At 37.9% G+C, this 12,289-nt stretch overlaps 1 protein-coding gene and 1 long non-coding RNA gene across 7 annotated transcripts in view; both read left to right on the top strand.

Moving 5' to 3' along the window:
- Positions 1–8,519, top strand: part of LOC104602708 (LEAF RUST 10 DISEASE-RESISTANCE LOCUS RECEPTOR-LIKE PROTEIN KINASE-like 1.2) — a 31,296-nt gene extending 22,777 nt beyond the window's left edge. For 4 of the 6 annotated variants that reach the window (XM_088900188.1, XM_088900186.1, XM_088900184.1 and 1 more), the window contains exons 2-3: positions 6,883–7,206; positions 7,320–8,519. In XM_088900188.1, the coding sequence (XP_088756314.1) occupies positions 6,883–7,206; positions 7,320–8,254 (1,259 nt within the window). In that variant the 3' untranslated portion in view covers positions 8,255–8,519. Of the gene's footprint in view, positions 1–274; positions 1,294–1,324; positions 3,468–6,882; positions 7,207–7,319 lie in introns of those variants that run through there. The other 2 variants (XM_088900185.1, XM_010266486.3) reach the window with 2 other exon arrangements.
- On the top strand, positions 3,474–5,734 carry LOC148801041 (uncharacterized). Its single transcript, XR_016083791.1, has 2 exons — positions 3,474–5,470; positions 5,597–5,734. It is a non-coding gene; the product is annotated as an uncharacterized LOC148801041 (long non-coding RNA).
- Positions 8,520–12,289: the final 3,770 nt, after the last annotated feature.

Below are 12,289 nucleotides of genomic sequence, written 5' to 3'. Positions count from 1 at the left end.
TTGTATAAATAATGACGGAGTTTTGATTTATCTGCTGTTCTGTTGTTCCCAGATGGCGCCTAACCAAGTCCCATGACATGGTTTGGAGAAATCTAGTATTCCGGTAATCCGTATGACCTTTAAAATTTGGTGAGTGATCTCAGAGTATCACCATTGTTCATTGGGCCGGGTCATATTCAACGGCCAATAAGGATGCGTTTTTTAGTTGTCGTCACTCCTCAGGTTTGGAATCCCTCCACAATCCACATTAATATTATTCCGTGATCATGTTTTGTATGTACCGGTTTAATCAATCAATATGAAAAGTCAAGGTCTTTTTTTAAACTTTTGGTCATTCGCCGCCGCCTTGCCTTACTCGGTTCGGTCGAATGGAATTCCACCCCTTTCCCTCACATATTCTAAATTTCTAATCTTATTTGTATGTACCAGTTCAATATCCCTCACATATTCTAATCTTATTCTCTGAGATATCGTCGCAGATGCATCCCCACCTCTTTCCTTCTTCTTACCTCGTCTTCTTCCTCCTCTTCATCTGTATAATCCACCTTCCCCAATCTTTGTGTGACGATGATTGGAGGTACTCCAACTGTAGTCAGATGACATTTAAGTGTGGAAATTTCAAAGACATCGGCTATCCTTTCTGGGGAGGTGATCGACCCGACTATTGTAGTGGCCATCCCGACATTCGGCTCCACTGCCGAGATGGTTTCGCAGAGATGGATCTGCCGGTTGGTTCTGCAGGCGATTCACTGACATTCCGTGTTCTAGAGATCAATGAATTCTCCCCTGTTCTCACGATAGCAAGACTAGACTTCCTGGATAAAACCTGCCCGGACCAACTCTATAAAACCACCACTCTCCATTTCGGTGTCTTCTTCAACTATACCGACGCCGATGTGAACCTCACCTTGTACTATAATTGCTCCTCAGATTGGTTAAATTCAATTCCACCGGGCCCTACCTTCAAATATAGTTGTTCCACCAACGGTCTGAATAGCGAATTTTATAGGTTGGTAACACCCAATTCCATCCTGCCTGATGCGAGCCAAGCTGCTGAGGAATGCAATGCAAATGTCACGGTTCCGGTTCTTGAGAGCGAAGCTAAGGGAATCGTGGCCACTCTGTCGAATCTGCCGACGATTTTGGAAAAGGGTTTTGAGGTAAGCTACAGTGGGTACAATGATCTGTGTGGGAAATGTGAGGATTCCGGTGGGCAATGCGGGTACAACTCGACTTTGTCGATGCCCATGTGTTTTTGCCCTAACCAGCCTTATTCAAATATGAGGTGCGGAGGTACGTATGAGTATGACCTTCTTTGCCTTTGTTATTGTTGCTTGCTTCGATTATAGTTTATTCGTAGTTGATAACTTACAGTACAGATAATGGTTACTTATGGTCCAGTCTACATAAACATCAATACGGACTCAATGCAAAGAAGGGTAAAACTGAATGGAGAACCTACCGTTCTGTTTTGTGTGGCTTTGAGTTGCAGAGTCCAGTCAATCGTGGGTCGTGGCTCTGCATCATTCATGTATGTAAAAGCCTTTTGACTGGTTGCTGAACCGAACCGCGTGGATTACATATTGATACATTCTTGTCTTGCCCAATATCCCGCCTAATCCCCACCAAGACGCCGTTGTCTGACCGCTCCCTATATTCAATGCCAGCCTTGACGCAAGATGTTGCCCAAGACATCCAACATCCAGCTCAACACAACTTTCCTATAATATATAATCCCATTAATCTCATCATCATCATCCCATCCCACCATCATCTCAAGGCTCTTATTGAATCCTAGATTTCTGTTTCTGAATTCCGATAACGCCAACCTCTGCAACAAGAGCTGAGCGTGGGTCATGTCTTTTGCCCGGCTATTTTGTCTAGTTCTTGAGACAATCTCTACAGTCATGCATCACAACTGATTGCCATCTATCCATCCATTCAAACAAAGTGGCTTCCGTGGCTTAAACTTGTCTTGTTTGATTGATTTTCTTCTTAACCAGGAATTAGAAAAAACGGGTTACGTTCTTTCCGTTTTGGGTTGCTAAGCAATAGAAATCAAGTAGCGTTTGCTCCTATTCCGATCTACATCTCTCCCTCCCTCCCTTTCTCTCCCTCTGTGCTCTGGTCTCCAAGTGCTTTGTACGAACCATTGTTTGAATTAATAAAAGAAAACGATAACAAAACAAAAAAGCATTACTCATAAACATCTTCATTATCTTAGTGATAGCGTCATGCGTCCATGAAGCTAAGTGGAGACGGGGTTTCCCCTCTTCAAACTTTCGGTCTCACAAACCACCAAAATAATATCATGTTCCACATTTCTCTTCCAAATATGCCACAAATGCCCCCATAACGTACAAATGATGATGTCATTAGTACGTAATCCACACAAAAGTTGTATAGTCCCTTAAATCTGTTAAGTTGGACATAGAAAGAACAAAACTGAAGCTTAAGCTTCTTCAGTTCTCGCTTGCACAATCAATCTTGTGCTTTACTGTGCTCTATTTTTTAATGTTGCCCAACCTCAATTACCGCCAAGTGGAAATAAACCAATTCGCAAGCCCAAGTCAAACTCCAACCAACCACGAAAGAAAACCGCCCTGAATTCTCCCTCTCATTATCATCTTCTTTTTTTTTTTTTTTTATCTCCTCTGCTCTCCACTCTGTCCTGTTTTCTCCCATCTTTTCCTCCTAAATGGATCAAAACAACTCGTCCTCGGTCAAAACAGTTTTCTCTGTATTGATCAATATCATCTTTATGATGCTCAGCACCTTGGCACAAGGAACTCGATCAGCAGACCCACAGTTCGAAGCTTGTGCGCCTAGAAATTGTGGCAAGGGCCCATATATAAGCTACCCGTTTTGGATTCCTTCTCTCCAGCAATCCTACTGCGGCCTTCCAAGATCTGAGGTCACCTGCCAGAACAGTGAGCCCGTCCTTAAGATGCCAGATGGCGATTACCTCATCCAAGACATCTTCTACTCAAACAATTCATTCTGGGTGGTGGACATCAGGGCATTGAACAACGAATCCTGCCTGGCCCCCCTCCACAATTTTACCCTCCACGGCACTCCCTTTGAATTTGGCGATAATCACTTCAATCTCTTCTTCTACTACAACTGCTCCAATTCCCCTCCTGCAAATCACTTGGTATACCCAGTGACTTGTGCTAGCAATAACACCAGCCATCTCTCCTTCGCAATGTTTGTGTATGATGGGCAGTTTGGCTTGAATCTTTCTTTAGCGACATGCCAGTCAGTTGTTAGAGCACCCATAGACACAACACGTATTCAATTTAAAGAGCAAAATAACTATAGGGAGATTTTGAAGGAAAGATTTCTTTTGCAATGGAAGCCGAGTAATTGCATCAAATGTGAGGGCAGTGGCGGCCGTTGTGGACTCTATAATAAAAAATTCGTATGCTTTTGCCATGATGGACGGCATCGCTTAAGCTGCGGTGATGGTAAGCCAAATGGACATCCATGTGCTCTTCAGATTTCTTCCCTCATTCTTTTCAATAATTATTTACCAATTTAGGCTCGGAGGAAGAACATAGAACAGCATGGTCTCTGTGTTCTCTCTGTCTCTTCTTTACTTTTTCAATTTACTTTCTTTCTATCTTGTAGCTAGGAAAATTGATTGTATTGTGTTGTGACTTGTGGGAATCATCAATTTAGAGTGGTTAGAACTTAGAACTGATCGCGCTACAGGGCCCTCTTTTATGTAGTTCGCACTTGTCACTGATATTGAAGCTTTCTCATAGTTTGGTTAACGAGTCCCCCTAGCGTATACCTCCTTCTTTTGTCCCCAGATATCTGTTCCATCGGATGAAACTGATGTCTTCCTTATGGAATCATTATGACTTCTTGCTCTTGTGTCATCTGAGAAGCCAGGAATGAAATTGACCCAAATCCAACTGTTTGATATACAGATATTTTTCTCGTAGGATCATATCCCACAAAACATTCTTAGATGTGATTCCTTTTCTTTCCCTTCCTTTCCTTTTCAGCATGTAATTTGAGTAACAGTTGCCCGAACACGATTTAACTGGTTTGAGGCTTGCATTGAACTTTTGGAACTAGAGGTAGGCTACAAAAGAAGACACAAGAAAATTGCAAGCCTAACAATAACAGACAATTTCAAGAGTTGAGAAAAGAACTGAAGGGAGATAGAGATACATTATCCATCTGAACCCCAAAACCTGATTGTGCTTCTAGAGTACTTGGTGATGGGTTATACTGTTGGCACCCAGGATCTGCATTTGCTTCAAACGTGTTCGAGTCCTTCCCTATTCTTTCCTTGATCGCTTATTGTGGAAACAACATCTTTGGCTTTTAGGTACGAGTACCTTTGTTTCATTATGAAAAATTACGTAGGAACTCCATGAATTAGTGATGTCTGATTAAGAATGGCAAGAGTGCGGGTTCAGGGAAGGCTTTGTAAATTCCAAACTCTACCCGTTTAACTAAACCTCCTAATTCATACCCTCCCTAAAACCCCTAGATTGGATTCTGATAATAAATTCAAACTCTCCCCCACACTTGAAAATGCAAAACCCTCTCCAACCGTACCCTCCCCTCCCACATTCAAGGGTAGGACAGGTTGGGTTTAGAACTCACATCTAATTTTTTATTACATATTTCTTGTTATATATAAGTAATAAATAAGTAAAATAACATGAACAAAAAGCAAAATTTCTAATTCTTTGATTAAGACATAAATTTCAAATATCCTTCACATAAAATTCAAAATATTATTAAATTCAACACATAAAGTCAGGAAAGGTCAGGTTTAGCCTAATACTATACCCTATTTGTACAAGAATTGTAAAATCTCAAAACCTATCCCTGCCCCAAAACCCGTCATTCAAGCAAAAAAAATCCAGCACGGTTGAGGCCTGTATCCACTCGGTAGGATAGAAATTGTCATCCCTATGTCTGAAAATCAACAAGAGACTTCTCATCTTTGCTTTCATGTATCCGTATTTTGATATGCTCCTTCTTCTACTCCATCTAAGAACACGCTCCAATTATCTCACACTTTTATAATTTTTGATGTTATTTTGTTTGTAGTGCCCATTGTTTTTTTTGGGTAAATTACTGTACCCTTCCTCGCTTCTTGTATTTCTTTTCCTTGGCTTCATCACTTCTGCAGAGGACTATGACCGAAAGTCTGGTCTCTGCCAATCCATATCCTCGCGATTTTCCTATATACTTTCTTCTACGCTACCTTGTCTTTTTCTTCGTGTTAATTAGAGGATGCTACTGTTTCTGGTCATTGTGTTCATACATACCACTCTAGTTTTCGTTTTCTGGGATCAATGTAGAAACAGGAGGGGTTGCTTCCATGATAAACGAGTGCTGCGTATTTTTCATCGTTTGGTCATCATATTGACGTGCATTTCAAATAAGCGGAAAGTCAAGACTTGGCTTCTCAACTTTATTTGATTTGGGATGATTATGGAAGGTCAGTCTTTGCTAGTCATACAAGTGGGAACAGATATATAATATTCTTGTCGAAGTCAACTGACGTGTCAACGGGGCCCGTATTAACTCATCTTTCTTGTTTTCTCTTTTATCTGTCTGCTTTCAGAGTAGAAATATAAAAGAGAGAAGATTCCGGTTGGAGTTAGGGTGAGTGTTGATTAGTTAATTATAAGGTCAGATCGATCAGATGGGTTCCCATGGCTCTGTTGTTATTGTTGTTGCAGTCATCTTCCTTCTTCTGTTGCACCACCTTGCTTTGCAGTTGGAGTCAGCCGAAGATGACTTGTTCTTCGCAGCACGATGCCATCCGTTTGAGTGTGGGAATCTCAACAACATCAGCTACCCATTTTCCAATTCACAACATCCCGAATGCGGGTTAAGCGTTATCCATTGCGATGAATATAACAGACCTATTATTTATTTTGATTTTGGTGGTGAAAGCAAACGCTACGAAGTTGAAGCAATCCATGACAATAATAACACTATTGTGATCCGTCACTTCCCAGATGGTGATCAAGACGGAGGAGTGGAGGAGGCAGCCTGTCACTTACACAGTTTCACGACACCCACTTTCTCCAATTTGGTCACTACTCTCTTGTTTCAAGTAATTAGCCCTAACCTTACCTTGGTCGCGTGTTCTTACAACACCGAGTATTCCCCACCAAAAGAAATCGTGAATCAATTTTTCGAGTACACCTATTATTGTCCGGGGCGGGGGGGCCTTGCATGCCTTCTACCAGAACGGCGATCCAAAGCAGGGTCGATCACTCTCCTATGTTTCAAAGGATTTTTGTTCAGTCTTCCAAATTCCCGTGCACAATCTGTTGCCGCCTCTATCTGATTCTGTCAACAAAACGGATGATCACCTCTCGCCTCTGTTGCACGCCGGCTTCTCTCTTAAATGGAGCTTTCCCCCGGAATGCCACGAGTGCGATGTCAAAGGAGTCCCTTGTCGACGGGATCCACTGACTTCAACTGTCGAGTGTGCAAATATAAACAACGGTATGAAAATACAGGCCCCAAGCCCAAAGAGACGGTATACAATTGAATACAACTTAATTTATCCTTTAATTTTTTTTTTTATTGTTAAATAAATGCGTTCATCATTGTTTCGGTCCTTGTTTATGTCTGTGGCAATTGCAAATTTGTTACTTCCAATTCACAATCCAGGTTCTTCCTTTCCGGGTGGCTTCTGTCTCCAGTCTGCCCCAGTTTGCTTATTTGTAGAATTGATCTAACTGGCAGGAATTTTCTTTTTTTTTTCCCTTCTTTTTTCTTTTATTGGGTCTTGGCATACTTACATCCTTGCTTAAAATGTGGATTCCCAGTTTGAAGCAAATTTACCTTTACATTTTTTCAATTAAACCTGTTGTATGTATGATTATTTTGCAGGCGGAAACAATTGGAAGGTACCGGTAATAGCAACTAGCGCAGCACTTGCTTTCCTTGGAGCAGGCTTATTAATTCTCTTCCTCATCTACCGTGGGCACAAAAAACGCAAATTTGCTGCAATCAGAAGCAAAGACATCTCCGTTTCTTCAACCCCCTTCTCCAGGAACTTCTCTTCTGATCCTTCCTCGACGACGACGGACCTCGAGAAAGCTAGCACTTACTTTGGAGTCCCCATTTTCAGTTATGATGAACTTGAAGAAGCCACTAACAATTTTGATTCCACCAAAGAACTCGGCGACGGTGGATTTGGCACTGTATATCATGGTAACCAACTATTCTTTGATTCTTCAACATCTCTGCTCCTGTGCCATTCTTTCATCCCCAAGTAGAAAATAACTGAAATTAATGGATCCTGTTGTTCCCATTTTCTCAACCAGGAAAACTCCGTGATGGGCGTGTTGTTGCAGTCAAGCGCCTATACGAGAACAATTACAAACGTGTTGAGCAATTCATGAATGAAGTGGAGATCCTCACCCGCTTACGCCACCAGAACCTTGTGACCCTTTACGGCTGTACCTCACGTCGCAGCCGCGAACTCATCCTTGTTTACGAATACATCCCGAATGGCACCGTTGCCGATCACCTTCACGGCGATAGAGCGAAGGCCGGTGGTCTCCCATGGTCTATTCGGATGAGCATTTCCATAGAGACCGCCAGTGCTCTTTCGTACCTCCACGCTTCCGACATCATACACCGTGACGTGAAAACAAACAATATTCTCCTCGACAACAATTTTGGAGTTAAAGTTGCAGATTTTGGACTGTCTCGCCTCTTCCCAACAGATGTAACCCACGTCTCCACTGCACCACAAGGGACTCCCGGTTATGTTGACCCTGAATATCACCAATGTTACCAGCTCACAGATAAGAGCGATGTCTATAGCTTCGGTGTAGTCTTGATCGAGCTTATATCATCGAAGCCAGCGGTAGATATCACAAGGCATCGACACGAGATTAATTTGGCGAACATGGCAATCAACAGGATCCAGAACAGGACATTGCATGAGCTGATTGACCCCTGTCTGAATTTCGAATCAGATCACAGAGTAAGAAGAATGGCAACGGCAGTGGCAGAGTTGGCATTCCGTTGCCTGCAATTTGAAAGAGAAATGAGGCCTACAATGGATGAAGTATTGGAGGTTTTGAATGGAATTCAGAGCGAGGAGGATGGCATGGTGGCGAAGACAGAGGAGGCGGACATTCCCTCAGATGATGTGGGTCTGTTGAAAAAGGGACTCTCCCCGCCATCACCAGATAGTGTTGTGAACTATGTTTGGGAGAGCCAGAAGACTACACCTAATACCAGTAGTTAAACTTTTCTCTTGTCAATTCTATTCCTTTTTCCAAGTAGATGGTATTAGATTTTGTTCAGCGTTACCTGGTAGTCTGATGGCTATTAGTGATGTTACAACTTCATTTATTTTCTGTTGTGTTTATTTCATAAAAAGAAATTGGGATTATATGAAAGGAAGGGAGAGATTATTAACTATTAGATATTAACTTACATGGTTGGAGGAGGGAGATGTACATAGTGATATGAAAAGGAGTATTTATTATATTTTGTTCCCTTTGGGTTTATCACTGCTCCAATGCTTTTTGCCCTCATCTTTAAGCTTCTGCTTGATTATATTTTTTCTTCCTTTTGAATAATCAATTATCATTGTTTCAATTTGAAAGGGTGAATGCCCAGATGAAGATTACTTTTGGTGCTAAGACAATTGTCCGAGAGATCACATTATCCTAAACAAATTGTGTTGTTCTAACCAAATAAAGGGATGGTTTGGGTTGGGCAATCCAGCAGGTTGCCCATCAACGTGTTACACTTTGGAATAGTCTCAAGTCCAATTGTTTCATGTTAGCCATGTTGGGTAGCTAATAATTAAAATTTTTCCACTTAATATATATATATATATATAATACCGTTATAACAAGGTTAATATCCAAACTTCAATCAACATAGGGAGCTAGTTTTGCCACGTAGTGTCATATGTGGCAAAGCACTGAACTCGTTTGATCGGTTTGAGCCAGTAAGAGCATTGAAGATGAAAAAAGCTTTGGGTGTGATGTCGGCATCATTACCTACCTTACCTACAAGTAAACCACGGAAATTGCAGGAGGCCAATGAACCATCCAGATTTTAGGGGTTGTTCGCCAAATATGTCATCGTTGTTGACAACCGAAATCATTTAAAACACGCAAAAGACATATTAATTCTTCTCCCATTTTAGACCATTAGAATAGAAGAATGTTAGAATGGAATATTTCTTACTTTGAAAAGTCACAATATTAGGTAGGCTTTCCGAAAGAATAAACGCGTTTTCCCGTCCCATTTTAGACGGCATTTGGAAATCTGCAGCATTTTTATTTTTAAGTCACAAAGGGACAAAAAAACAGAAAATCTGCAACTTTTCCACTTTTTTTATTTTTATTTTAAAATGCAACTTCTCCACTTATATGTATTTCAGAAACTATTTTAACTTGTTAAAATGTTATCCCTTATTACCCCCGTTGCGTTGCACTTGCACCACCTCCGAAACACTTCCTTATGAAACTTTTCCATTTATGCATGTCCCAAGACTTGGTTTATTTTCCATGCAAATTTTATTTGCACTGGTTTAAACGCATGCGAATTCTGGTTTACTATTGCTTTAAATTTGGCTTTCTCTTATTTGTTTGTGAGCAGGGCTGGAATATTTTTCCAGTCGGTCATTCAATAACTAATATAAAATATATTTTCATATATTAATTATTTGACTAAAAAAGTAATAAAAATAATTTAAAATCTTTAAAATACAAATATAAGAAAAACGAAGTTGATACATTTAATCACACTACTTCAAAAAATAATAAATGTCACTTTACAATTCTCTTGAACGACTGTATTTCTTAAATCAAAAAGTCTAGATATAAGTACAAAATAAACCTGTAAAACTATAATTCTATTAGGGAAAAATTGAAAGCATATAAAATTATGAAGTGAGCACAAAATTATAAGTAAGAAAATTAGAGAATTATACTTTATCTTTTTCAATTTTCCACTTGTAATACTTGTAATTAAATTACTGCGGTAACCAAGTTATTGATTTTAACTTCATAAGAAGATTTTAATAAAAATAAGAAAATTTTATTAGAAATTCATATGCATAATATATGAGAGGGCTATTCAATTGGAATGGTAGCCTTCTTTTGAAGCTTTGTCTTTTATTTTGTTTTTATTTTTTTTTTACATAAGGTTAAAACTCGAATAATTTTTGTCTTTTGTGTTTTTTATACAACAGTAATAGCCCATGTTTCTTCTCTATTAATAGGCTAACCCACTGTTAATAAACCAACTCAAAAAAGTAGGATTGGGTTGAAATTTGAGCTAGGCTCAATGTTGAAAAGTATGAATCTAATTTAAATTCATATTTTCATACTAGTAAGTATGCACGTGGTTTGCATGTAACAATTCTAGATGATGATAATTATAATAATAATAATATATCCAAAATTTTTATAAACTTTATGTATTTTTTTTATTTTTTGTTTTTTATTATTAATCATATACAAATTGCAAAATCCAAATCTGATTGTATACACACCTCATCCAAATATGTGATAAACAAATCAAATTGTGAAATTTCAAGTATCTTTGATAGGTTTACCTGCTTGGCTAGACTCCTCTTTTTGTAGTGCTTTTTCTTTTTGGTGTATCTTTTTCTTTTATTCATTTATAAAAAATAATTAAGATTTAAATAGATGGAATTGAATGAGGTGAAAAGTAGTAGTTTAATTTACAATTTAAACCTCACAATTAAATAGGGACTAAATTTAAAAATGAGTATTTTAATCATTGTATTAAAAACCATACTAGAATGAACGATCGAACCGTTTGGCCCGAGAACCGGTTAGGTCACTAGTTCCATTTTGGCCATAGACCGCTATTTTACAAAAAAAAAATGTTGAAATGGTTAGAGAATCGTTGACTCGATCGATTTAACCATTAAAATGTTTTACCCGATTAATGGTTCTCAGGTTGCTTCCAAACTAATTCCAAATTTGTAATTTATTTTAAAATAGAAATTAAAAAAATTGAAAAAAGAAACTTTCATATCCATAATCTTGTTCGATTATTCCCAATGGTCAAAATTAGTTAGGGTTTTTAGTTTTTTGATTTTGATTTAAATTTTTCATTTCTTTAATTCTTTGTAAGTTATAACAATAAAAAAGTTGCAACTCCAATGAAGAAATTAAAAAAATGATGCAAAAGATGAGAGATTAAACACCAATCTTATATTAAAATCAGAGATACGCCAATGAAGTAAATGATTTGGGATTTGAGAGAGATTTAGAGAGATGAGAGAGATGTAAGAAGAGGGCAAACGGTGTTGTAGCAGTGGTGGTGATGAACATAGAGATAGTCGTTGGTTACGGTTCTTTCTTTTTCTTCTTCTTCTTCTCAGGGCAAATGGTTTTGCAACAACAATCGGTGAACATGGTGACAACCACCTCTAACGGTGTTTCCTTCTCTTCTCTTCTCTTCTTCTTCTTCTTCTTCTTCTTCTTCTTCTTCTTTTCTTTCTTTTTTCTCAATTTTCAGCTTTAATTATCCGCCTCTTTCTCAAAGTCTCACACTCCCCTTTCATAATAATGTATATATATGGTGGACTTTGACCTGTTCAAACTGAAAGGTTGAACTGTTGGTCTAGAAACCGAAAGCCAAAGTGGTTCCATTTTTTGGTCAGTTTTTAAAACCTTAATTTTTGTCAAAAGAAAGTTCAACAATCTTATTCAAATTTAATAGAAGTGTAAATATAGAATTATAGATGTGTTCAATTTTTTTCTATAATTTTTTTTTGTATTTTTGTGTAAAAATAATTCTGATATGTCACACTTACTTTTTGTTTAATATGATAAATGCATGATATTATACATGTGCTTGAATGCTTTTTTTTTGCAAAATTTATGTATTATTTATTTATGACATTAAAGGTTAACACATTTAACCCAAAAGTTGAACTATTTACTATTAGTTTTTATATTTCATTTTTGGTCAATTTTAAATTATGTATTTAATTTTCATTTTCAGTAAAAATAATTCTTGTTTATTACATTTATTTTTTAATTTGATTAATAAAAATATCATAACTATGTTTATTATTTTTGTAATTTTCTATATTTATTTCTATTTTAAAATTTTTAATATCTAACTATGACTTCATAGCTTGATCAATTTGACTCAGATTGTTGAATTGCTTAGCCATCATTTGGATAAAGAATGATTTTGTTTTTGAGTTAGTTTTAAAATTATGGGTTTATATTGTTAAAATATTGGCACAGATCTAATTATATAGTAGCATTTATTAGTG

Source organism: Nelumbo nucifera, chromosome 3, assembly GCF_055504915.1.
Source record: "Nelumbo nucifera cultivar China Antique chromosome 3, China Antique-T2T, whole genome shotgun sequence".
In the NCBI taxonomy this organism is placed as follows: Eukaryota; Viridiplantae; Streptophyta; class Magnoliopsida; order Proteales; family Nelumbonaceae; genus Nelumbo; species Nelumbo nucifera.
The sequence above is the reverse complement of the archived record's forward strand: the minus strand, read 5'-3'. Positions and strand labels throughout refer to the sequence as shown.